Consider the following 27,982-nt stretch of genomic DNA (forward strand, 5'->3'; position numbering starts at 1 on the left):
TGTCACACTTGATTAAAGCTCTCAGCACTGCAAGTCACTGTCATTTAGTATCCAAATGAAAAAAGAGCAGAAAGTACCTTGATCCCTCCTTTGTATCCCAGTCAATTTAACGCTTATACAAGGCAGGATATGCACTACTAAGAAAAAAGTGAAGATCAGAGACAAGTAACGCTTCTCCAGAAGTCAGGTGGTACTGCAACTGGGTCTAGGGCTCACCATGTTTTTCCCCTGCTTTGGAAGAGAGAGAAAAAAATAATGCATTCTTCTCTACTGACAAAAATTTGGAAAAAGGATCTGGCCAGTTTGCTTCACTTTCACATTTGTTACTCAGACCATTAAGGAATGCATAGAAAGTAATTTATGCCATACCCAAATATGCAGAGGAGGAATGACATTTTCTGAGCCTACCTCCTAGCAGCCAATGCTCAGCTTTGGCTCTCCCCACTGCAATTAACAGATTGCATGCAACCCGCATGCAGATGTGGTGAAGGCATAAAAATAGGCTGTCTGGTTCTGTGTAACAAGCCCCACACACCATCTTCCTCAGAAGCACAGCTATTGTGCTGAACTCAGCCACATGTTCCCCTTACAGTGCTTTCCTACATTTTTTTCCTCATACTCTTAACAAATGCTATTTACATCCTGTCCAGACTAGATGAAGATTAATAATACGAAGCATTTCTATGGGACCTCCTTGGAAGAACCCTGGGCATATTTCACCTGGTATTATTTTAATAATTTTAATTTTAGCAGCCTCCACTGTAACAGTACTGTAAGCACCTTACAGCCAAATACACAATTCAGGAAAATGGGAACCAGAGAACTGCAGATGACAAAGTATAAAGCAAAATTAGAGGAGAATTAGAGGACAGCAAGCTAATCAAGGCTCTGTAATAGTAAAGACAGTGAACTGCTACCATAAAAAAAAAAAAAAAGATGAGTAAGAGGGGATGTGATTTAAAGACAGAACATACTGAATATTCAGGAGACACTCTTCTCCCTTTCTCATAACACTGACCAAATGAATTTCAATTTAAAAATGATAAGAAATTCAAAACTACAGTGAAAGAAAATTCTTTTCACATTACACATATAAATAAGTGAAACCATGAATCTATGAAGATTCAAAAATAGTTTTAGACCTTTATGGACCTCCAAATTAATACCATACTGCATACTGAGATAGCAAGTTCTTCACAATTCAGACTAGTCATTAGGATAGGAGGTATGATCCAGTGTCCTGGTCCTGAATACTTGGTTAGGGAATTTTTGCACCTTCTGAAGTGCCTGTTACCTCCTATTCCCAGAGACAGATGGCAGGCTGGATGGATCTCAGGCTAATCCAGTCTATTTTGATCAGTCCTATGTCTGCCCAAAACAAACTACCTATGATCACTGGCAAGATGAAGAAATCCTGTCACTCAACTCTCAGTCTCAAGACCATGTTTAAAACTAAAGATATTTCACTACACCTGTGTTGTAACTTTGCATCAGCCAGTGCAGGTTTTTAGGAAATAAGGCCCATTATGGGCAATGGTTTCAGCACTTAAGTACAAGATTCAGGCAAAATAAATCTAAGTCTCATTAGTTCAAGTAAAAAAAAATAAAAAATACTGTCTGCACATTAAGTTTATGGATAGGAGGGAGAGATGAAAGCTTATTCACATTTAAAAAAAATCATATGCATTTTCTAAAAAAAAAAACCCCTCACACAGCGAGAAAGAAGAAAGGGTATTTTGAAACCCTTGATTTTTCCTTTTTAGAAAACTTCAGTATTTTCATTTCCTGCTCATTAACACTCAATCACATACCATGTAAATAATACTATTTTTGTGATTAGGTACTGTCTTGAATTTCTGGTACTGGGCAGAACACCTAATTTCAGCAATAATTCACCATCCAGATATGATCAGAATATAATTCTTATGGAGCTATATATACACTTCCTATATATATGGTACAGAGTAATCAGTCTTTCTGAAGATTGGATTAAAAAGGATTGAAATAGCCTTAAAGTGTGGTTTAGAAATAAATTTCTGCCACTGACAAACTGTAAAGCTTTTTGAATTGCAAGGCCAGGCAAGACAGATAGTAAGGAGTGGTCACTTTACTGGCATACATTCCTCACACATCCCTGAATTTATACTTTCATATCCTCATCCTGTATCCATAAGAAAAAACAGCAACACTTGTAATTTTAAAGTAAGAAATTACAGGGACATGGGGGAATTTCACCAAACATATCCAGTAAACATAGCTAAACATAGCATCTGACATAGCTTGGCTAACAGACACCTCTGAAATCCATCCCTGCAGGGTTAGTGGGAAGGAAGAGAGAAGGGCTGTCTAGTCTTCTGTACATTAAGATTACCTAATAAACTACATTATGAAACCCAGCATAGAAACAAGTTGAGGTACTCTTCCATTCTGATTTTTTAAAAAACCTTTGGAATTAGGAAAAGGAATGTACCCTATTTTTGACCTCCTCAAATTTGTTCAGAGTGGACTAAGTAAGGGTCATAAACAAATAATCACTTTTTTGGGGGTAAATTTCATTATTGGACAAACCCAAAACTTTTTGCCATTTTTTTTAATGCCTCTGCTGCCCTCTGCTGTTGCTTCTCTGCAGCTTCACACACAAAACGAATGGAAGAGAAATCCAGAAAAACCTGCCACAACGTCGTGGTGTGTAGAAGTTACGCACGAATGAATAGATTACGCTTCCAGATGTGGTTCTCAGCTACATAAATGTTCTCATGTAAGCACCTGTGGCTCAGTGCTAATATATATACCAGAAAAACTGTCAAATGCATCCCAAGATGAACCTGATGTACATAAAGATTGGAAAAACATGACACAACACAAAAGCTGCAGGTGGAAGCAACTCCTTACAGGCAGAAGCAATGCCAAATCCACTATTTACACCCAAAAGATGGTGCCCCATTACAAAAGCTGAAAGTACTTGAAAAGAAAGCAAAGTGTCTGTAATTCATTATATGCAAAAAAACCTAGAAAAAATTCATTTTGTATTTTGCAGTATGAATTAACAATTCTAGCCTTGTCTACAACTGAAGATTGTGAGCAGAAGGCACCGCTGCAATTACATCCCAGGAGACTGCAAACTGAATAGACAGAAATTACAAGGAGACAGATTTTTATCACAGTGGGCTTTTACAGATTCCAGAGAAAGGAAGTATTTAATTCAAGACCCAAAACCATTTCTGACACCTCTGTGGTGCCTATAAATTAGACACAAGAATCCTAGAGATCATTCAGCAAGAGATTGGCCTCGTTTTGCCTCACAGGTCCTCAAGCATAAATGAAACAAGTAAAAAGTATCAGCAGGAAGGTAGAGAAGAGCACACACCAAAGTAAGTGTACACCAAGTGAACACCAAAGTGTTCAACTTTCAGTATGTAAACTCTTTATAATAAAATAATCTTAATACTCAAACCCCAAACCATTTTCATAAGTTTACACAGTAAACAGTAATTAATCCACAGCAGAAACTAACACAGGACTTGGTAAAAGCCAATAGCATCTGAATTGACTGAAACAGTTCATTTCAAATGAAAGTGCTCTTGTGGCTGTACTACTGGTTGAAAATTAATGCCTGTAACACTTTGTGAGAACAAAACCAATGGAGTTCTGAACAATAAGTATCTGTATTAAGTAGAATTAAAATGAAGTATAATAAAAATTATGAGAAGCTACTCACAGGGAAATTAGATTATTAGTGCATTGCATATTCTAAAAAAGCACTTCATTATACATATGCAGAAAGGGAGAGTCAAGACTGAGATGTGACTCACAGACTTCCTACACTGTATTTGTTATGTAGTTATACTAAAATTTGAGTATGGCCATTCTAACACATTGCAAAACAATTTCCTGACAGTTACAATTTTGCAAAATTAGATTAAGTGATCACAGACCACATTATTTTAATTCCACTGCTTACCAAATCCCTACTGTACGTACAAAAAGTACAACACCGCCATCCTTAGAATGTTGCTGAGCTGTGTGTAATCATGGGGAGAACACTTGTATATTTTTCATGTTTCTTATTCTTTTCCTTCAGCATCAAATACTGTCCCATCCTGGTGATGGGACTCCAGGCAGTTCATGGTACGTAGCATGGCTCAGGACAACATGTTCGTTGTATCAGGAGAACTTCTTCCAGTAATAATAAGCACAGAAGTCACACACACAGAATGACATCTCTATCTCTCTATTTTTATCAGTATTATCTATCAGTGCCCAGAAGAATGATTGTGAACTTTTTATTCCAAGCTCATCATTCTGAAAACTCCAGGTTTAAGAAGCTTCAAGTGGACTGCATGAATGGATTTCCTCCAAGGATGAGATTCTTCAAGTTACTTCTCCTTCTTTCCGTGATCATCTTTCTTCTTATTTCATCCGCCTTTTGACTCTCATTCTCATAAGCTGCTACCCTTTGACTGGAATGCAGCATAGATCATTTTAATACCATAACCAAGTCAATAGCTGAGGACTTAGACATCTAAGACAGGGACCATGACATTTGATACCTACACACAAAGTGGGGGGATTTCTTGTGTGCTGGTGGTTTGTCGTAGGTTTTTTTATTAATATTTTTGTACTAGAACACTTCATGCAACTTATGCTTATAAAAATATTTCACAAGCATTAAGGGTATGAAAGAAGAAAGTCTTTCAGTAGGTTTATTCCTCCAATAGCAGTTTCTGTAGTGGCTACATAGTCATTCCAGGCATCTCATGCATTTACTGAACTGCCTTTATACTCTATCAGCTGGAGGGGAGAAAGGTTAATACATGCCATTTATTTGACATCTGTTTTGCTTTTGCTAGTACACCTTTAAGACTTCAGGAGGTTTATTTAAAGCACACAGTGTTGGTCAAACTATTGTTAAAGAAGCTGGTGGGAATTCTTCCCATCACCTTCAGTATGAACAGATATGAGCCAGTGCTTGTGAAAAAAAAAAAAAAAAATATATACCCTCCCAACAGAGTCCAACTTTAACTTACGAACACACTTTAAGAAGGAAGTTACTTTGTGCATTTATGACAGCATAAACAAGAATAAAATTTAATATTTATTAGAATTTCTTCCAGCAACAGCATTCAACATCTTAACAAAGCAAGTTGTGAAGTCTTAAAAAAATCTAGGATTACAAAAAAAGTTCAAATAAGTTGTTTCTTATATTTAATGGCAACAAACAGGGAACCTCCTATTTAAAAACAAACTTGTCATATAAACAGCATTATTTTAAGAAAATGTGATTAAGATGATATGCAATTTTCAGAATGGACACACAATGTACAAATATCAATCAGAATGAAACAGAGGGGTGGAACACACTATCCCCTTAAAATCTCAAAACAGGCTGTTTGAAGAAAGGGGAGGGAGGAGGATCTTTCTAGTGAAATAACTTAGAAGATACCACACAATGGACAAAACCAAGAGTACAGAAGACATTACATGACACCCTCATTACAACACCCCCTCAACTCTGGTTATACAGTAAAGTTAGTAAAGTGCATCTTTAAAGACTTGTCTAGTGAAATAGCTTTTCCAAATATAAAACACAACACGTGCAGTAACAGTTAAATAGTAGTGTAAGTTTTTAGAAACTAATTTTTAACCTTTCATTCACTCAGGAAGGAAAGTTTTAACTGCAGTAGTGTTCACATTATTCTTCGATGCATCCTCATGTGCTTTTGTTACTTGGCAAATCTTTAAATACGGAGCATGGCAAAATTATGCAGTTTAAGCAAGTGCTTCTCTCAATTCAATACAATTCTTCAACAGCAGAGTGGCCACATGCAGCACAACCATGTCAAATTTTGGGAAGCTTTGGTGCACTTATGATGGGATTGGTCTCCTGTAAATACCTCCGTCCTGCACTCTTGTAGTCGTAGGTGCAGGTGTGAGTCTCTGCATAGCGGTGTGTTGCACAGAAGTTGTTTCCACATCTGAAGAATCAAGAATATTACAAGTTACAAGCTTTTAGAAGCTTTTAATGCTCTGAAATGCTGGGAGCCATTTTGCTTAATCAAGTCTTAAATGACAGAGCTGTTTGAATTGTTATCCTCCTTGACTGATAAAACATTAACGGGTGGGGTACACAAAATGACATTTTTGTGTCACACATGCATTTCACACTGCATGTTTTAATTTTGACCCAGCAGTCTTTTCAGCTGGGAACCTAAGCAAGATCAGTACTCCAGGAATCAGCTAGCAAAGATCAAATACACTGATAAATTAGTAATGATTAGCTTTGTTTTTACTTTCTTTCTTTTTTAAGGACCTCACAATATTATTTGCGAGACTATGGAATATTATTTTAAGGACACAATATTACTTGGAAGAATACAGAGGACAAAACCATGGACAGTAATTCCCTCAGGTGAAATCCATGTAAATGCATTTAAAGTCAAAACCACTACATCACTCAGACAATCAAAGCTGCTGTTTTCAGCATAACTTCTGCCTGGCATAAATTCAAATTAGCCATTTAAGATTAATAAATACAGATTTAGCCAGCTGTTAAGAAATCAGACAAACTACAGGGAAGATAACTTCCTGTAGGACTTCAAAAGGGTTCATCTATCCAATACCACTTGCAATTTTGATGATTTAAGATCAGGAATTTTGCTTCAAATTTTTGCTTCAAATTTCTGCAGCTAAGAGTCTTACCAGGAGAAAAGCATACTTTGGATGTTGCATATGACCTGGAAAAGTGCTTTACCTAGAGACCCATACTGGTGTCCTATTGCCTGATTCGATAGAGATGCTTCTTGACAGTAACTGACACCACTCAAAACCAGAATTCTGTTCAAATGGATTAAGTGCTACCCATCAAACTCATTATTATATTACAATCCTCTATTTATTTATCTATCTGCATTCATAATAAACTCTGCAGCTGTTCCTGAGGCTTTGTGTGCCTGGAAGTAAGTTTTCTTTTCCTTGGTTCTTGGTCCTATAATCACAACTTTTCTCATACTGTATTCTCTATTTGGTTTATGTTGCTTTCTAGTAAAAGGTCCTCTGGTTACTTACTCCTTTTGAAACCAAAATAAATGCTATTCCTGGAGATGAGTGTGTTCCCCATTAATTTTTAACCTTAAGCAAGCTAATTAGTTACTTTTAGAAGAGCTTCAGCTATTTGCTCATCAGGAAAAGTGAGTAGTGTCCAAAAATGTTTCAAAATCAGAGACTGAAGAGTTTTCCTGGTTTTTCCTGAAGTTGTTGGAAGGTATTATTATTGATGAGAAACTCTGCAGAACATGTATTTGTAGCAAGTTCTCCTCCCACCAATATAAAATGTTTTTTATTATCTTGTTCATTTCCTGATACCTTCCATTCTGTTACCTTCTATTTCTTGACCTTCCTGGAAGAGCATACACCTCAAAAGCAGAACAGAGGCAACATTCCTGAGTTCTAATTCCTGCAGTTTTGCAGAACTGAGAATTACAACTTTTTTGAAGGTTGCCTTTTGATTTTCTATGCTTAAGGAATACCATGCAGCAAAGAAAACTTTTTGGTTAACTCAGCTATCAATTTTAAGTAACAGCTGATTACATACTCAGCCTACCTGCACTCATAGCTGGTTGCCAATCCAGTTTTCTTGCCACAAAGAAAGCAGTGCTTTGAAATTTTCTTTTTTGTTTGAATTAAGCCATTCACAGGTGGAAGATGGGTTGCTTCACCTGCTTTCAGAAGCAGAAAGACAGCAAAGACAACTTATTCACAAACTAGTTAAATGTTATCTTTTGAAACGCAGATTTATTTTGCATTTCTTAGGATACTTCAGGTGGTAACTCCAAAGCCTAAAAGAGGGGAAATAAACCCTGAAAGCCAAAACAGGAAACACACACCAAGCCTATGAACACCTTTGGAAGAGGCATCCCAATGAGCAGAACTGTTATTCTGAACACCCCTTAAAAGTTCATGTAAGCAAGAAGTCACAGAATAAATCAAGAAACAGATCTCTTAATGGTCTTCTGAGGTGTAAAATGAACACACTCAGAATGTCACTGGGAAAGCACTGTGCACAATGGCTTTACAAAGAATTAACTTGGCAATCCAGCACCTAGCATCCAATATCTTCAGTATACTAGTTTGCCAAGTAAGTACTGCAACGTTTTAAAATCTTGCTGGTACTCCATAATTGCAAGAAAAGTAGAGTATTAGACTACACTTAGCTGTATAATTACATTAAGTACTTTGCAGATGTTTGTAAAATTTCTATACTTAAAAATTTATTTTTATTTTTTGCCATGTAATTCTTGGCTATTGCTTTATTAACTGGAGATCACGTAAAGAAAAGGCTTCTGCTTTCTTCTTCTCCCTTCCCTCTGTAGGAGTAAGTTCCTTGTCCTCAACTTGCTTAAGCATATTTCCCACATCTGGATCAGTAAAGCGAGCTAAGAAACCTCTCAAACATTCTTTTCAGTGTTTCTACTGCCATGTTGTTGGGATGTTCCCAAAAAGTTCTCATGAGTTCACAAGTATTTTTTGTCCCAGCACACCTTTAATCCCAACAGTCATTTCTGAGTTGAAATGCAGCAGACTACACTCAATAGTAGCATCAGGCAGTCATCACTACCAACCACTCCCACCCCATTTCCATTTAGCATTCCAGGCAACATTTGGCCACACTAACAATTTCATCATCTAAAAGCACACAATTTCAGAAGCTTCAGTTAGCCCAGTTTGTGAAAGAGACAGAGCTTGGAGAAAGCAGGCCCTGTGGACCCACTTGAACAGAAAAAACAATACACCTGTCTTCACATTTACGTCCCTACAGCAACTGCAATGAAAAGTGATCTGTCCTCTGGCCAGTTATACAACAGATAGAACATTACCAGCCACATCTCTCTCCTGAGCCTGTGTGATATGACCACACTAACTCATTATCTGGCATCTTTTGGGAAATACACTTTTGTCCAAAATAAGATTCAATAAGAGGGTGTCTTCTTCGCAGTCCTGTCCAAAGTGACTCAGGCATTAGCAGGTTTCCCCATCATGCAGACAAGGCTCTCAGGGTATCACCTCTGGAGCAGCAAAGGCCAGACCTGTTTACTAACTGCCTGCCAAGTCAAAGCTGTACCCACACTTGTGAAACAAAGGCACAACCCACTCTTTTAGCAGCTTTTGCTCCAACGTTACAATTACATATTTTTTTCTGTTGCATCTGCTATTTGGACATCTATTGTGTAGCTCATTTTCTATACTTGGATCTGGAATACATACCTACTTCTTCCTAAGGTCATACAGAAAGAAAAGAAAAATTGCTAACTGCAAATCAAAGATATATAGAAGAAAAATTAAATGTGCTGAAAATCCTCAGTTTACTGTCTTAAGAGCTTTAAAAGCATTAATTCAGACGATTCCTTTCCTCCCAATAGAATTAATCACATAAGCAGTTAATATCTATGCATAACACATCCTTTTTCAGTAGATGTCAAACATTAAGCACTCCACAGTTCCCAAGGCTAGGACGGAAAGAATGATGACCAGCACAAAAACCAGTGAAAAATCTGCACTGTAACAGTGTTCTGCAGCATCCATGCCTTTATTGTTTCCTCCCCACTTTTTTTTGTACTAAAGACAATGCTACTGATAAATTTGGCTCTGATTTCCTAAGACTCAGAAATATTCACAGAAATGATAATTTGGAAACTTCAGCACAGAAACTCACATTTAGATATACAGATGATGTGCAGGATTCACTAAGTATTAAAAAAGCTAAGAAAGAGTTGCAGCTATGGTCCACCTATGATCTGGATGCCATCTGCATGTTTAAGAATTGCTTAAAATAGTAAAAGATTAACCACGCTATAGAAGTGTAACACAGCAAGGACTCTAAGCCAAATGCCTTACAAAGATAAATTATTTTTGTCCTCTCGATGTGTGATGTATCAGGAAAGATTAAAGAGTCATCTTTAATTATTATGTAAGTTACTTACCTACTCTTTTCCCTACAGCTGCCATACTTCCATTCATTCCAAGCCCATGCGCAGACTGAAAAAAATAAAAATTCCACAAGGAAATTACTAGCAGATGGAAATTAAATGAAAACGTAGGTAGTCTGGTATCAGCTTATTTGGTATCAATGTTTTATCAATCTACCCATGAAGAGTCCAAGATAATTTCTGCACACAAGGTTATTACAATTCTGCAATATAAAGCCTTACCCTCAAAGGATATTTAATTAATCTCCCCACATTCAAAACTCAGCAAAACAACAAAGTACATCAGAGACCAGAAGCCTGGCACATATGGTGCCAGTCACTGGGCACGCTTTGGAATAAATGACAATTAGTGTGCAGCAGAAGCCAGATGACACTTCTAACACACACTCACAACTCTATCACTACAATAACTTGTAATTTCAGTTGTGAACTAACAACTACTTTCATCTTCATGAAAAATTACTTTTAGGACCTGTTTAGATAAACAGGCAGTTTAGATATCATCAGCCATTCAGAAAACAGTTTAAGACAATCAGGGATTTAAATACACCTCCCACAGCCCATCTGCCTCTCCTGACAAGACACACACACATACACACACACACAGTAGTTTTATAACATCAATATCACATAAACAGGAAAACCAGTTTCTTTGGACATGTGCATACTCACTAGAATATATTCAGCAGCTTCACTTGGAGGAGCAGTTTTCCTAAAGCCTTCTTCCTGAAAATGCTGCAGGTTTGTAGGCAGTGCAATACCAGAAGTCCGAAACCTGTCAGTCCCACAGGAACTCTGTAAACTTTCCCTGTTTGTGCTTCGGGCCAGCGAAGCCAGAAATCCTAAGTTACTTACAGAACTCGCAGGTTCTTTGGCTGCCTTGCTAGCCACATCTGTGATGTCCCTAGCCTCTGCTTTAGAAATTACATCAGGTCTTTTGCCAAGTGACTCTACTTTCACACTACAAAATCTAGTGGTTCTAGAAAAAGAGGAGTCTGCTATACTACGTACTTCCAATGATCGAAGCACATTTGAGGAGGCTGTAGATCTCAAGTTACCAGCCTCAAAGCATCTGGGCTGTGCTTGTGGTTTCAGAGTACTGTGATGTGCCACTTGCGCTGAATACCGGAGGGGAGACAAAAGCAGATTTTTCTGAGGACTTAACTCACGAGTACTGAGAAGACCAGTCTCCATTGCTGCAGTGCTCAGCACTTTGCCAATAGGTTTTCTATGCTGCTCTACAACCTTAGAATCTTTGTCTCCATCAGGCAGTTCAAGCTCTGGGTTCACCTTTCCTATGTCATATATCTCACTACACTGTTCAGCAGTGCTTGCTTCTGTTAAAAAAGCAAAAGCATCTGGTTCAGGTAGATGTTGTTCTTCTGTTCCATACAGTTCCACGTTTGTTAGATTTGGAAACAAAACAGCATCCTCCTCACTTGCTGAGGTCACATTTTCAGATACTTTTTCTGAATTTGCAGGCAGGGATGAAATGGGAGTCAGAATATTATTCGTAGGTAGTTTTGCATTTTCTAGTTCAACCCGAGATATTTTCGGTGGTAACCTGATACTATTGACTGGCTGAGACCAAGAGTTGCTCTGCCAAGTGTCATCTTCCTTAAGGAAGTGATTAGCTGTGGATGGCATTGTTCTACCAGCAGTGGCCAAAGTAGCTAATGCTGAAAGTGCGTTTTGGGGAGATTCCGACTGATGCAAATTCCCAGGAGGAGGTAGGCACGACTGTCCGATATGGGGGAGCACTCTGAGAAAGCGGTGACGAGCAGCAGCCACTGAGCCACTGTATGGTCGAGGAGTCATGGGAGGGCGAGGCTTCACCTTGACGGTTTTCTTAGGCTATTGAAAAAAAAAAAAAAAGTCCAAGCAAAATAAAAAAACTCAGATACAACAACAATTAGTATTTGAATTCCAGTTGCACTCAGAAGACCTGACTGAAAATATATTCTGAGGAATTCAGACAGTGTAAGACCAGAAAAGATCAGATCATTCTTTCTACTCCTTCATATGTTACTAGCCATCAAGACTTCAACCCAACGCCTGAGTAATAAAATCAAAGATTATGACCAGGAAATGTTTTCAATAAATAGGTGACATATCAGAGACATGGAAAAAGGAAGCCAGAATGCCATCAAAGTCATCCAGAAGAGCTTCAGGTCTCAAACACAACAAAAGATGTAAGGAAGTACAATCTCTTAATTTTTTATCTAGGAAACCTAGTCACACGTGAGCACCAGCTTTATGTTTTATTTCTAAGATAATATCATTGCTGTATTTCACTTCATAGGTTTTTCAGTTACAGTATATCTAATGAAATTTCATTTCATTGGGAAACACTGACTTTTACCAGAGCAGCATTGCAGAACAATGGTACTTAAAGTATTGGAAGAAAAAAACCCAAACAAACAAACCCACAAAACCCACCCACCCAAAAAAATCTACCCTTGCAAATAAATCCAGGACTAGTAATGAATTCTTTGAATGAGGGCAGGCAGGTCCAAGGAATGCCGATGCCCCTCAGCAGAACGTTTATACAATAGTATTTACATCAACAATAGTTGAGAAATCAACTACCCATGATAACTTGACTTCTCAGTATGGCAGAGAATCTGATCTACTTATTCGGAAAGTCAACACAAGGAAAGCCCAAGCTATTTTATGACGGTAAAACTGAAATCACAACTTCACCTTTTTACTCAGATTCATGTTCTCCATCTTTGCCTTGAGCAGTTTCATTTTGTTCATGGTAATTGAATTCTCAATGATCTGTTGGCCAGAAGGTGATGCCTCTGTCTCATCTTCATCATCAGCATATAAATTATAAACTGAACCACCACTGAAAATAAAAGAAAGTTTGTATTCACCCTTTAATGAAGTAACTTAATTACATTTTCAATGTATTCTCACAACTAGGAAGTCATATCCGTAGTTGATCTGTTGACAAAACGTTATGTAAAACTGTATGCAAAGATATTTCAAATCCATTTATCCATGTAAGCATCCCTTATTAGGGCAAGTGATGTTGCTGAATCTGAACATAGCCACGCTTCTGGCAAGTTGTTATATCACATACAGTTGGTTCACACTCACTATATATTTTCCCCACAGAGGGGACATCCAGTTCCACAAATGTCTCCTGAAGATATGGCCAAAGCTGTTAAGTGTGTGACTCAGAGAACAAGCTGATCAGTTTTCCAATTAACCAGACACTGGCATGGAAGGAAAAGTCCAAATTTCTATCCATCCTGAGGGGTGTTCTCACCATAAATGGAAATGGAGGGGTCACCCATGTGGATGTGATACTCTATTTCTCCTTTTCAAAATAAAAAAAAAAAAAAGAAAAAAAAAAAGATCAGTTTAGGTTTCCAAAGAGTCCAAAGAGTCTCACATTTGGAAAAAAAAGTAAAAATAGATTAGAATTGCTAGTCCCAAGACAAAATAATTTAAGTCAGTAGTCACTGGAAGTTCATAGCATGACATTTCCTTCTTCCATTCCGCATTCCAAGAGTGCAAAACCTCAAAGTTTTAAAAATCTGCAACTAACTTGTTTTTCCTATAAAGCAATAAAGCATTGATCAGTAACACATTCAACATTTGACAGTGAAATGAAAGAACCATTAGGACTGTTCAGTTCATTACAAACTGATGAATTTTCAACACTGTATGTAGTACATTTTAGAGTGTTTTAGTTCTTCCATTAGGTTGTGAGCATCTAGAAATCATGACAACCAGGCAATTCCCCTAATTCCCCTATGTTCATACAAATGACTTAGTAGATTTTGCTCAGGGTTTCTACTCTCCAAAAGACATCAAGGAAGAACTGAAAGTCATGTGGAAGTCAGAACCAAAAAGAAAATATCACTAATTAGAGCTGTCATCTTACCTGATTCTTGGAAATATTCTGCTGCCTTTAGAGTCAGCATTTTTTACATTGACTCTCCAAATCCAGTTCCTAAAATGTAACAGAATTCCAAAGGCAACACAGCTGGGAGACAGTGTGGAGAGCAAGACAGCAAGTTCAAAGCAAGAGTCAGCAAAATAGACCAGTCACTTCTTACCCAAACCTGAGTAAATCCATATGGGGACAGTCAGCATGCATATTACATATACACACTTCTCCTGGTTAAAAACGCAACACTAAAAAAATAATTTCAAAATTTTATCTTTACAAAGGTTTACATCACCACGTCAAAAGAATTTGTTTAACATCCCTTCCTGTTAGATAAGGACAGAAAGCAAAGTGGTACGTCTCGTGTTTGGTTGGTTTTTGATTTTTTTTAAATTTAAAAATAATTATCTTTTTCTTTCATTTTCTGACAAATAGGGGCCAAAACCACACACCAACAAAAAAAAAAAAAAAAAAAAGAGTGACAAAAGGATTGTTTGCCTTAACGTGATTGTAAGATTAAGGGAGTTGGACAGGGAGTTTTAATATTAGTGATATTTTCAGCCCATTTTACAATAAGTAAATTTTAAATTTACATTGTCCATAGGTGTCAACATTCTTGAGCTCTTTGTAAAATGCACTTTGCAAAAATTATTAGCCTGCTGAGACCCTTTTGGCACGAGTGTCTGCCAGTCTTCCACCACAACTTCAACATTCTTCTAACCTAAAGATACTGATCACTGTATGCATTTATACTTTTGTCAACTAACTCAACCACAAGTTACCAGTAGCTCAACCACAGATAAAATTATCTGGAGAACTTATAAAACAAAGCCAAAACTAACGTCTCATTTTTAAATTTCAGTCAATGAATTCTGCTCCAGGTATCTCCATCCTGTGAAAAAGGATGATAAACAAGTGCTTCAAAATAGTCACGAATATACCCACACATGACACATCTGTCAGTATGGAAAACAATAGTATTCAGACTGACCCACAGCTTTACTCTGCAAAGATCAAACAAAAAGGTCCGATTTGCTTCCATTCTCTCCTCCCTTTGCTACTTTTTCCATTTCCCACAGTCTCACCCAGACATGATAACAAACTCAAGAATCGGGATTTCCTTCCCCACCAAATTACTATCTGCCTTAGTAGAAAAGCTAGTAAGTGAACTCCCTTAGAAAGGACAGAAAACCAGAAACAACTCAAGCTGAATGTTTTCAACTCAGGTGGCTTCCAACCCAACTGGTTCTCCTGACCAGTGCCAGCACATTTCTTAAACCAAATGTACTTGACTTTCCTCCATGCTGCTGTGCTTTGAAAGGCTTACCCAGGTACCTTGCAAGAGCCAAACAAATGCAGTTTACTCCTCCCCATTTGCAACATTTAGGCAATCTCAGTAAAGTTACTAATAAATCTATACATTAGGATTACCCAGTGGAAAAGTACAAAGACTTTCAGACCACCATCTACACTAGTTTTAAATGGAAAAAAAAATCATCAACACACACACTAAAATTTGAACATATAAGCAGGTACCAGGGAGCCCATTCTATGGAAAAATGAAATTTTAAGCTCCTTATGACAACTCCTTGCACTAATTCACAGTATAGCATCTGCAGTCCCAGTTCTGTGAATGGGTTTTGATGTTCGCTGGAGCCAGAGGCTAAAGAGAAACAAAGTGGTAACAGGTAGTGTAGCAGCAAGAACAAGAATTACACCAGTCTGCTCATCTTCCCAGAAGTGTATCCAGCCCAGTGCAGCAGTCAGGTTAGCAGTTCTTAACCAGTTAGGCCTTTTTAAACCTATTTCAAACAATACCATATGTGGCTATTTACTGAAAGAGTACAGGGGCTGAAAGATAAAATCACAGATCTAAAATATTTGTATCTTTTCTCTTCCTTGTATATCAAACACTAGGGCTTTCTACTCTGTATAACAATGTGGGAATTCAACTTTGATATTTCTTTCAGTCAGTGGTTTTTAAGTATAGATGTCTTATAAAAATTTTTAAGAGTAGTATCATTCTGAATACAAATTGAATATAAACCCAGTACAAAGTTTTTGCTTTCCCTTTGCAAACAGAAACAAGAATAGTCACTTAAAGCAGTTTGAGCCTTAGCCTTGGAGAAAACACAGCTAGTTCCCAGAAAAGGGACTCCTTTCCTCACAGCTGTATAAGTATTAAGTTATTGAGAGGATAAAAGTACCTACCCAAAAGTTGCTGTATAAAAATAAAATGCAATACTTTTTAATATATATAAATTTTGATATTTTTAGGAAAAAGACTACCAAACTGTTTACTACAACTACAATGTAGTAAGTAAAGTCATACACCTGTCCTTCTGAAGACAAGACCACTGGATTCTGACAGCAATTGACACAAGCTTGGTACCTCAAGAGTAGCTAACCTCAGGCCTAATTACATCCAAAATCTGGCTATATAGTTATTACTTCAGTACATTTAAAAAAAAAAAAGACATAAAAAAATTACAGAAAAACCTTCCAACCAAAATCCCAACAAAACCACCCCTCCCTTCAAACCAAACAACAACTCCAAAAACAACAAACTAAAAAAGCCCATAGGATTTTGCACTGCCAATCTACTATCTTCCTGACTAATCATTTAGTCAAGTCACATCCATAGGAAAAGAACATTATTATTTGAACAGGGAAATGTTTACAAAACTAAACAAATACCTTAAGATGTTAGGGAGAGCACTTAACGGAAGTTTTTAATATCTGATAAAATACTGATTTGATTCTCTCACAACAAGTTCCTTTTCAGAAAAGGCTGGAATGTTGATAATTGCCTGAGGTATCAAGTCAGTTTTATCTCACGAAATTAGTGCACACAGTGATAAGAGAACCATCAGCACAACCACTGACCACAAAGCACTACTGTGCTGTTAGGACAGTTACAGCAATTTAATAGCCCTTAGGAAATAATTCTTGCAATATGCCAGATACTCTTCTGATAAAACCAACAAATACAGCTGAAATTTACACAGCAACCCACTTTTGAAGCATAATACAAAGATTAAAACCAACTTTACCTCAAAGATTCAGATAGTGGTGTTAAAGTGCCATCGCCCCGGTCAACCACACGGAAGAAATTCAACCGATCTCCTTCTCGATACACTAAGAAGGTAACTTGTTTGTTGGATGGCCCTTTCTCCCAGATCTTGTCTCTAGCAGGATCCATGTATTCAGCCATTTCCCTGATAGGATCTTTCACGGGAACTATAAAGACAAAAAGACAAATTAAACCAAAATATTATTACTGTTGTTTTGATCACCTCTGAGTGTTCAGCCCAGTTTGTAACAGGAATCCCCAACCTAGAAGATATGCTGTGTTTTTTTCCCCAAGTGGAAATTATCAAGGGAATTTCTTCATTCTTAGTCCTATACAGATGATCCACATAAACAAGTTTATTATCTGTAGCAATTCCTGATTCTTATCAACCATATTTTAAAAATTATTTGTATATAATGACATTCCAGGATACTTTTTTCTTCAAGTGAAGAACTGCTGATTTTATGACTTCATGATTCTGTACATACCAAATATACCTCATTTAAGAGAAAACAAAATGCACCTGATATGCTAAGTAAAAGAAGATGGGGAACTCCCCACACCCTTTTTTTTGTTAAGTGTTTTTCCAATTAATTTGGAACTGAAGTCTGACTGTCTAAATTGCTTACTAAGAGAAGCTCTTTATAGTTATAAGATTTTGCAAGAAAACCACTATCTTTAACTTTGTTAACACTTACCTCTTCTGGTGTTAACAGGTCCACCTCGCATAGCCAGAACCAACTTCAGAGTGCAGCCTTCTGAAATGCTGTAACAATAAATACATTTATTTATTGTGTTTTCTGTTATTCATTATAGTGTTTTCTGTTGTTCATGCTAACAATGATTTAGAAACATTAATAAGAAACATAATTTTATTCTATACTTACTTATAATCATTCAAACAATAGTCATCCTTCAGTTCCATATTATTCCAAATTAAGTGCTGCTGAGAGACAGGAATACCTAAACAAAAGAAACAAACAAATGACTTAAGATTGGTGCTTGGCAAGAGGGTTTCTGGGGAGTTTTGATTTTTCAAGAGTGTGGGGCTGATGGACTAAAACTGGATCACAGGAGAAAGAAGAGAAGAATCAGAACAATGACAGGCACTTGAGTAGTCTTCAGCTATGACAACTAACCTCCAAACAGTTATTAACAAACCAAGGATTTTCAGAAGGATTTAGCTCATACACAAAGCTCAGTCTTTTGGCTCAGCAGAGGGTGTGTACAAGTGTTCAACTGCTTCAGGCTTATTGAATACTTGCTCTTTTTCCAATCATCAGATAAGGGAGATTTTTTCCCGTTATCTGAACTTCAGAACTTTATGCCTACTGACAGGAAAAACAGGATGAAACTTCTACCTATAAATACAAAACTGCTGAATAATTTAATCACAGATTGGTATTTTGTATTACCCACATCACAATACAGACATAGTCACATTAAGGTGACTGATGGCAGCTCTATTACAGTGGCAAGAAGTGCAAATGTGTTTTTATCCCTGCTTGGTCTGGGACCTCAAAGTTGGCATGTACAGTTTATACCATAGCAGTTAATTCAACTTCATCCTACAAACAATTTTGTTTCATTCTGGGTGTTACTTTAGGCCATCAGAATGTTATTAGTAATATCCAGTAATACTCACTTTCAACACAAGTTCTGGATGATTTGGCTATTTTTTATTAAAAGAAAGTAAACATACTGAGTATTTGTTCCTTATTAAAAATCCATACTCTACACAAAGAGGATCCAAATTCTAAACCATTTCTGTCTGCATAGTCAACTCAGTTAGATACATATGTAATACACATTAAAGACAATAAGCAAAAGCTGGTAAAACTTGAGGTCTTCACACATCTTTACTGGAATGCTACTACAGTTTGAATTTTGGATAGAATAAGAATGAAAACAGTTATGAAAGGATGAGACATCTCAGACCACCAAAAGAAAAAAAAAAATTTCCCTTCAGCATCAAAAAGAAGTTCTTCAACTTGTCTAGTGAAACTCAGGTGATTAAAATCTCACTGTGCATTCATGACAAATATTAATTAAAACGTCTATTTATAGAGACCAAGAACTACTTTTTCAAAAAGTTCTAAACATTACTTCTCAAACTAAGAAACAAAACCTATAAAGGTATTTTCTTAAAGGTTACATTTAAATAATCTTATACTACATTTTTATTCATTACATGCTCACATACTTAATAGGAAACTCAAGCGGCAGTGCTACACTGTAAGACTTCCCTAAACACATCTGTCAAGAAGGGAACACTAAGATCAGTCTTTCATATATTTCCCACAAACATCCAAGGTTTCAAAGGCTTGTGAGAATGCTTAGCAAGCTGTGGCAAGATCAGCCAAGAAGCCCCTTCCTAGATAGAGTAAGGGCACAAAGCTCCCAACACCCATCATGGGCAAGGAAGAAAAGGGGACAAGATCCTGGTTAAAGTCCAAGCACATTAAACAGGCAAGTAGGAGATATCCCTCTGCAGAAGGGGGAGTGCACTTTGGAGGAACTGTCATTGTTTTTCTTCAGAAGATATCTTCTTTACAGAAGATAGCAATTTTCTTTTTCTCAGCATGGGTCGTATCCAGATCTTCCCTGTCTTGAATGACCAACACAACTTTACTCCATTTGACTGTGTTTAACAGGAATCTTACATCCTCTGAAGTCCACAGGACATTTATATCAAGAATATGTTCATATAGCAGACTAACAATTGCTACTACACAGCCAGCTATTTAATAGCTGTTTATGGTTATGTTTCAAGACAGCAGTGTGAGCAAAAGAACAAGCTGGCAATAGCCAGTGAGTCTACAATGAAGTTTTTTGTGTTGTTTTGCACTCTTCTGATTACCAACAATCTGATTACTGTCTGCATTTGTTACGGTTTCAGCAGCCTCCAAGGAGCAATTTCCAATTACTTTGATAAACTGAGAGCGTATTTGTTAAAAAGGCTGGCTTGCAGCTGGCAGTACTGGAGTAAAACATGGTTTTGCTCATTCAACAATGAGCAATGTATTTTTGATGAAATGAACAGATGAAAGGAGGATACTCTGCTGAAATTGGAAGCAGACACATCTTTATTACTTATTCCCTTTTATAGTGCTTTCTTAGAATTCTGTGTTTATACACTGAGGAAATAGTATGCGCTCTATAGCTTCAGAGGCAGCAAAATATGTATCGTATGCCCCTTTTCTGGATTATAGTAATGATTTTTTGAGGAGACATTTGCTCATGAGATCAGTATGTGCAACTGCCAACAATAATGGGAACTGTGTGAAACCATCCATTATACCCTCTCCCTAAGCAGGACATGACGGTAACACTGGCCTGCCCCAGTTCAGTACTCAGAGGTAAGCAAAGCAATAAGCTACATGTCAATACTCAAATGGAAGTGAGCTGGCCAGATGATGCTACAGGAGGACAGAAGAGTCTGCAGAATACCTACTGAAATGGCTGCAAGTGCACTGACAATGTGACCTACTAAAATGGGGGAAGGAGAGAAGCAGCTACCCTATCCTGTCTCTGAATCAGCATATCACATACAGCCTTAAGCTTCCCTTACTCTTCTTTTTGGCATGCTAAGTAGGTTCACCACAGAAACTGATTTGGTTGTCTCAGACAGGAAAAAAAAATAAAAATCCCTGTAGATTTCAGAAAAAAACCCTTGATTTTATGTTGTGGGTATAAAGTTCCTATGTTTAAAAACACCACATACATTTCACTGTCAAAATTCAAACTGCACTTATCTTTCATTCAGTCTTGAAATTGCTGGAGCCTCTCTCTGTTTACAGAAAGGCTGGGCAGACAGTCTTATTTTCCCCCACAAACTGGCTACATTAGTAAGAGATGCAAAAGCCTACAGGTTACAGTGGCAGGACTGTTTTCCTAATTGTTAAACTCCCAGCTTTCACTTGAATGACAGTAACTACGGCAGCATAATGAAGTCAGTACTGACCTACTCTTTGTCCAAGAGACTGACTAAGAACAGACTATGGACAGCAAATCACCAGTAACTGAATGCAAGCCAACAAAATTTCCTGACAAAGGTGATCTTACTTTACAGCTTCCAGATGCTGCTCTGGGCAGCCATCCACTCTGAGCAGTCTTCCACTCACAGAAATGTCTCCCCAGCTCAAACAAAGCACAAGCTTAAAAAATGCTTCATGAGCTTCTCTATCAGCACAGTAAACAGGCAAATCATAAAGCAAATAGAAGATGTAGGGGAAAAGTAGTAAACAGAAAAAAGCAGGTTTGGTTCTGTTAAAAATTCACGACACTTGTGCAATCCATTTACTCCAGTCCTGGCAGAAGCACAGCTGTTTTCTCTAATGCAAATAGTAATAAATATCATTATGACATACTCTGAATTCACAGAATATTGAAAGAAGTTACAACATCTATATGAAGTCTGCTTGACATTCTTCTAGTTCCTTTTATTTAATCTGAAGCTGCTGTACATAGGCAGTAAAATAATGACAGCAAAAAGACCACAGAAAAATAACAACTTACATGATGAACTGAGTATGCACATACACAACAAAATTACTGCTGCATCTGTCATTCCCTGCTGAACACAGAGGAACACCTACTGAACACTGAAATCAAGATGTACTCTAAAGCTAGTTCTCTTTATCCCTTTACAATAATACAAGAGAACATCTAAATTTTCACCTAAGAAGGCTGATATTTCCACATACACAGATCATAAAATTCAGTTGCAACTACTCCCCCAAAAAATCATGACCAAGTTGTTTTTTTATTTTAAAGCTAGCTACGTAAATGAATGACCTAACACTCCATAACAAAGACTTCAAATTAATTCCTGCAAGCTAACAACAACTACCAGCACCAAATCCCAAAGTCCACCTCCTCCCTTGAGACTCAATCCTCTTTCCCAGCAAACATGCTTAAAGGTATTATCTATGGCTCTTTTATAGATTAATTAACCACTACTATGAATATGCTACCTGAGTGCTGTGTCTATAAAACAGTGCAATAATTAGTGTTTCTGAATGAATACTAAACTCTGCCCAGCCCAGCAGCTACAAGGACTTGTGCAATGGAGAAAGCAAAGAGACCTCAGGTTAAAAAGCCCCATTACTTCCTCTTTCAATGAGATCCTGATTTTTTAAGTACTACTCATGTTAAAGTTCATCCTTTTATGCCACCTTGAAATCCAGATACCATCCCATCCATGTTCATCAACACAGATTAACAAGTAAAACCAACGGAATAGGTAGCACTGCTAGCAGCACTGTGTGTGTATTCTAGCTTTTATGCCACCAGTAGAGACAAAGAGAGCTATTTCTTCCCAGGTGAACCATTTTACAGGGCTCAATCAGTGATTCTGAGACTAGGAGCGATTCACCCCTGGGGCTCCAAAGTCAACACTGTAATACATATCCTGCTTACTTCACATAAAACACATTTGAGGACAGATGCGTGGATCTGATCCAAACACACATCAGATATGCTATAACTTCAATTTATGAGTAGAAGACTTGCACTAAAATTTCAGATGCATTAGAACCCGTAAGTTTTTATGTATATTCTTTACTGACTAAAACCACTGAAAACACAACATTGAGCTCTTTCTCAGTAAGGTTCCAATGTCTAGTCAGCTTTCTAAACAATGCCTTTCCATATCAGATCACTAGCAGGCATCAAGAATGACAAACAATATCTGAAGTAGTCAAAATTCCTAACATGCCATCCATATAATGCTTTTTTATTATGGTGAAGACAGTCTACAGCTACTGATTTTCCAGCTGTTGACAAAGATCAATTTGTCTTGGTTTTATTACTAGCCTCTTTCAATTAGAGGCATTGGTAATATTTCAACAATCTGTTAACTTCTAACACAATTCCAGATTTTTCTTGGAGCTTTCAGGTCTCAGCTCATTTTTTCACAACGTCTCTTTTTCTTTGCTTACATACTATTGTCCCCAACATCTAAATGTAGAAAATACATATAACTAGGGACCTCATGTAGTCTTCCAGCACTGCAGGAGGCATTCTCCAACCACAAGTGCAGCTTAAATAAGAGAGATTCACACCCCACAAAAGCTGATACAATACAATAACAAAAAGTGAAAACCAGCTGCAGAAACAGGAACAGATGTAAGCCTTCTCCTTCTTATGCTATATCACAACAAAATTACTTCTGAGTTTTTGTTCCATCTGGGTGATTTACTGCTCAAACTTGTGCACTATAATGGGAACTCTGTCACTGAAAAATTGTTAATTATTATTTTACATGCAATAGCAACCCCAAATGCAACATAAAATTAATTTGTCATTGTACATCTGTTTCGTCCAGACAACTGATCAATTTTTCCCTCTGCCTCCCACAAATCATTAATCAGGAGAGTACAGATATTTTAACTCTGCTATGGAATATCAATATTTCAACTGACTTCTTACAATTCATTGATAAGCACCAGTGAACTCATCTTCCATGTTTAATGAAATTCACTTATTATTAATTCTATACAGCAGGCAGCCAAGCCGTAATTACCCTACCATCCTATGAACTACAACATGCAAACAAAATTTCAGATAAGCATTATTGTAACTTCATTACTGAGCTGTTCTTCTAATATGAAACGAGGACACTTTTGTAAGCTGCAGGTGTAACTGAGTATGGCTATTCAGTCTCACATTTTGGATTACAAGGAATTCAAATTCCTCTTCCTCACATCTACTGATTTTGTCATGTATCCTTTAAAGCTCACTCCACCACTGATACTGCCCAGAGAGCCTGCCGCCTTTGCTCTCTTCTTCCTGTGCCAACTTTTAATTCACTGTTCGTGTTCTATGCATGTCTCTTACACCTATATTCGATTATAGGTAGGAAAACCCCTTTCCTTTTCTTCACCTCCAGCCTCCAGGAGCATCTTGACACATTCTCTGACTTGCAATTAATTACGGCCTTGTCCGCAGCAAACAAAAGCCCATCCACACAGCTGCACTATTGTACCTACACGGATGTAAGCTCCAGTCATCTGCACGGTGGAGCTTCTGCTGTGTGCATCTTACTAGTAAACAGTCCCCTCTGTTGTTGCAATGCTTGTGTGTTTTAAGACTTGTGCCAACTGTCTGGGGTTTTTTCCATCCACTAGAGCAGTTTTCCATAAGAGGAGGAGAGCATCTTAGATTCCAGTCTACAGCATTATATTACATTTCCCAGAGGATGGGTTCCACATAGACAGAAGGATGAAAAACACATACAGGTATACTAGGGAAGGAGAGGATCCTTTTTCTTAAAATTAGCAACTCTGATACTCTCCTCTTCTACAGCTGTATAGTTCTTTTAACCTCTCAAAAGTGAAAAAGAAGAGGATGCAATGCTTAAACTATGAATATCTAAATATTTCAAATCACATTATTTCATGCAAGGTCATCCTCACCATAGAGGAAAACAGATAAGAGGGGACTAACCTACACCTATTCTTGCATAAGCATCAAGACTGGCCTCATAACTTAAAGGAGATTTTCCACTTTGCAAAATGTGTCAAGTTTATCGCTTTAAGACAAAGCATTGCTCAGCCAGATGTCTACCAGCAAAAGATCACTCACCCAAACAAAATTCAAATCAGTAACTTAAAGCTGCCTTTGGGATTTGCCTGCACTGCAGTTGCTCTTGTGACTGCAGTATCATAAAAAAACCATAAACTGACTAACCTAATCAGCAACAAACATAGCAGCAAGTTTAAAGTATACTCAGTTATAATATACATATATTGCTTGGCCCAAATTTATAACTTTGCTAGTTAACAAACAACTGGGATCAGAAAATGCACAGAATTTTTACAGTTAACCTTGATAATTGTACATAGGAAAAAACAAACCCAGCCAACTCACCAGAAGAGCAAACATACCAATTCCAATAAAGTCTAAGTCATGAACTTATAGAAAATGGAAAGAACAGAAAAACAACTCAACTTCAATTAAACCTAAACCATAAACTAAGCACCTAGTTTTTACACATATTGCTAAACATGACATTTAAGTTTTCTGGTTTGATTTTAGCAATTATAATTTCTAAAACAGGACTTCTTCTAAAGTGATAAAGTTTACACTGAAATAAGAGAGAATAGTACCTTCCAGTCTTTGAATTTTAGCTTTCACAGAAATAACTGTTTCAAAGGGGGAAACTCGCAGCTCAAAGCAGGTTCCTGTAAGCGTTTCAATGAAGAGCTCCATAGTTTCATAGAAAGGAAGTTTGTAGTGAAATGATCCCATATTATCTTTATTAAAAAAAGGAGGCTCTTTCTTGTTGGCCATTAGAAAGGATTTACAACTTCCTTGTAAGAAGATCTGTCAGGAAACTACATTCCACGTCTAGCCAAGGCAGCTTTGAAGACACGTGTAGTGCATTGCAGTTCATCTTTAGGATTTTTCACCTATAAAGCAAACAAATATAGTTCTGACAACATCTAAACATAACTGCTAAAGAGAACTTAATTTTATTTTATGTAAAATGGTTGCTAAGAAACATTAAATTATTACCTAGGTAGGGCAAGATAACCCCAAATTTTACTAGCAACGTTTTAGTTTTAGAGCTCTAGTGTCAGTCAGCATTGCAGACGCAACCTACCACCTTTGTTACTTCTGCTTCCACAAGCGACCTGACAACCAGACGCCCAATACCTCCTGACAGGAGCTGAGCCCTCCGCAGTGTCAGAGCTAGAGAAAAACTCCAGAAAGGCGTAAGGACAGGGACTGCTCCGGGCTCAGGGAAGGCAGTTGGAGGCGGCAGCTCAGCCGTGCTCCCGCCAGCGGGGTCCAGCGCCGCACCGGAGCGGGGGTCGAACCTCGGCGGCCGAGCGGAGCGCCCGCGAACAAAGGACGGCGAGCAGCTGCCCCGTCCCCGCCGCGCCTCGGGGCGGCCTCGCACGCCGGGCTGGCCGCGGGCCCCGCCACCACTGCCCCGGTCCCCGCTTTCTCCCGGGACACGCGCCTCGCCGGCGGGGCCGGGCCCGAGGAGGTTCTAGCACAGCCCCTCTGCCCCGCCGCCGGGTCCCCGCAGGAACGGCGCTCCCGAGGGCCTGGAACCCGCCGAGCGAAGGCGGGGTCTCACCTCAGCTGCCGCCGCCGGGCCCGCTCGGGGGGAGACACGGTTCCTCCCCCTCGCGCCGCCCCGCCCGCCACAGCTGCCGGAGCCGGCCGGGCCCGGCGGGACGCACGGACCGGAGCGCAGCCGGAGCCGCCGGGGAGGCAGGAGCGGGAGGTGCCGCCCGGCAGCCCCCGCGCTGCCCCGCCCAGTGACAGATCCTCCCGCGGGCCAATAGGACGCCCGCTCTCACGAACCCCGGCCAATCAGCGGCCCTAGGGGGCGGGGCTCGCGGTGCCTCAGGGGCGGGCGCCCGCCGGGCCGCTTGTTGTGGTCGTTAAGAGGCGGGGCGGCAGCGCGTGCGCAGGAAAGGACCCGGATACACTTCCCCATCCCTGGGAGTGTTGAAGGCCAGGCTGGATGGGGATTCGGGCAGGCCGGTCCTGTGGGAGGTGTCCCTGCTCAGGGCCGGGGGGGGGAACGGGATGGGCTTTCAGGTCCCTTCCGCCCCAAACCGCTCTGCGAGTCTGTGCAACGCCCCCAGCACTACCGGTGGACACGTGACAGCGGCCGCGCTGCCTCCTGGGACACGGAGTGTGGCGGGGCCGGGGAGGCGGCCCGGGCAGATTAAGGCTAAGGTGGCTCCGGCGGCTCCTCGCGACCTTAGCACGGGCGGCCTTTGCTCAGGGCCAAGCCGCAGAGCCAGCAGCGAGACCTTGCGCTCAGGCCGAGAGGCTCCCAGGTGTGTCGGGGCGCAGCGCTGCGCCCGGGGGGCAGGGGCGGGCCGCTGTTCCCAGGCAGGACACGAACATTCCCGGCCCTGGCAGTGGCCAGGCGCTTCTCTGGGACACCGTCGCTGAAGGTCAGCGCTCCATCTGTGATCCCGTTTCAGCGTGAGGTGGCCAAGGCAAGCTCCAGAAGCAGCGGGGCCCTTGGATGATAGGCTAGAGAAAACAAGCTTATCCTATTAGGAGGTGCTAATTACATTAACCACTTTACTTTCCATTTAGGTTTTAAAATACACAAGACCGACCCTGACCTGCTGTTAGGTTTCAGGCACAGTTAAAAGTGTGGGTTTTGAGAAGCAGGTAGAGGGTATGGGAACCCCCCAGAGCTTCTTGATGCTGTAAATACTGAGCCTTCAGTTCTGCCCTTCCCATAAATACACAGCTGCGGTTTATGGAATTTGCAAAAAAAAAAAAAAAAACACCCAAAAAACCAAACCTGAAAAGTAAACCAACATATAAAAACCCCACAAATCACCAAAAATCCAATACAACCCAAAACCAAGCCCTCTAGCCAAAACCCAGTTCAAAAAGTCACCACTTGACCAAGCCCTCTCAGAAGTGAAGTGCCTAGACCTGGCACTGTCTGTTAAAATTAAGGACCACACATTTCAATATGTGAACAGACATGGGAACAGGCACAGACTCTCCATCCCCCAGTTTAAAAAGAGTAGGAGGGAAGAAAGGTTCTGATCTACATCATAGAAACTTGCACTATGAGGAGCTTTTCTCTGCTGAGCTTTCACATGAAAGTTTAAGACTAAGGCAGGAGCTCTTTTTTTTCCCTGCACCATAAGCTTTTGACCCTCAGGGTTCTTAGCTTGTGAGCACCCCTTTTTGCAATGCCAACAGAAGTTATTAATGTGAAGGGCCAAGAAGAAAGAAGCAGAAAAGAAACAAGAATTCACCATATTTTTCTTCTTTTCTCTATCATATCTTTGATGCCCTTCTAAGCACAGAAGAAAGGAGTAAAGAAGCAGTCTAAGTCATGTATGAGGCATACGCAGCAGATGTAATGCCTATAAATAAAGTTCAAGTGCTTTCAGTGCAGACACCCATTTGCAATTAGCCCCCACACTCTTTTTCAAGCTGCTACTCCCAGATTACCCCCCCACCCCCCCCACTTAACATGAATCATTGCCTCACCTGTGGTGCAAATGAATACATCATGTT

General features: G+C 39.2%; 1 protein-coding gene across 5 annotated transcripts; it reads right to left on the reverse strand.

The window, feature by feature from the left end:
• Positions 1-5,082: 5,082 nt before the first annotated feature.
• ZFAND4 (zinc finger AN1-type containing 4) lies at positions 5,083-27,852 on the reverse strand. Of its 5 annotated transcripts, XM_088059849.1 has the most exons (11): positions 27,718-27,852; positions 26,575-26,968; positions 25,072-25,374; positions 17,848-17,923; positions 17,659-17,726; positions 16,941-17,127; positions 12,687-12,834; positions 10,656-11,837; positions 9,978-10,032; positions 7,601-7,718; positions 5,083-5,975 (listed from the first exon to the last, which is right to left on the reverse strand). In XM_088059849.1, the coding sequence occupies exons 3-11, from the start codon at positions 25,253-25,255 to the stop codon at positions 5,840-5,842; spliced, it is 2,154 nt and encodes a 717-aa protein (XP_087915975.1). In that variant the 5' UTR covers positions 25,256-25,374; positions 26,575-26,968; positions 27,718-27,852; the 3' UTR covers positions 5,083-5,839. The 5 variants fall into 5 exon arrangements, with proteins under 5 accessions (XP_087915975.1, XP_087915974.1, XP_014106010.2 ...); XM_088059848.1 differs by lacking the exon at positions 26,575-26,968 and having other exon boundaries at positions 27,718-27,843; XM_014250535.2 differs by lacking the exons at positions 26,575-26,968; positions 27,718-27,852 and adding an exon at positions 26,052-26,153 and having other exon boundaries at positions 7,601-7,715.
• Between the last annotated feature and the right edge of the window lie 130 nt (positions 27,853-27,982).

Source organism: Pseudopodoces humilis, chromosome 9 (genome assembly GCF_049639895.1).
Source record: "Pseudopodoces humilis isolate 2021_Gansu_Grassland_sample_001 chromosome 9, ASM4963989v1, whole genome shotgun sequence".
NCBI lineage: Eukaryota > Metazoa > Chordata > Aves > Passeriformes > Paridae > Pseudopodoces > Pseudopodoces humilis.

What these genes read in the sequence shown, in the direction of transcription:
- ZFAND4 (XM_088059849.1), bottom strand. Translation starts at nt 25,255, where the DNA reads ATGGCCAACAAGAAAGAGCCTCCTTTTTTTAATAAAGATAATATGGGA. An exon ending in CCACTATCTGAATCTTTGAG is followed by an intron (nt 12,835 to 16,940) that starts GTAAAGTTGGTT and finishes TTTTATTTTCAG; the next exon opens with TGGTGGTTCAGTTTATAATT. An exon ending in ACATGAATCTGAGTAAAAAG is followed by an intron (nt 11,838 to 12,686) that starts GTGAAGTTGTGA and finishes TTTTTTCAATAG; the next exon opens with CCTAAGAAAACCGTCAAGGT.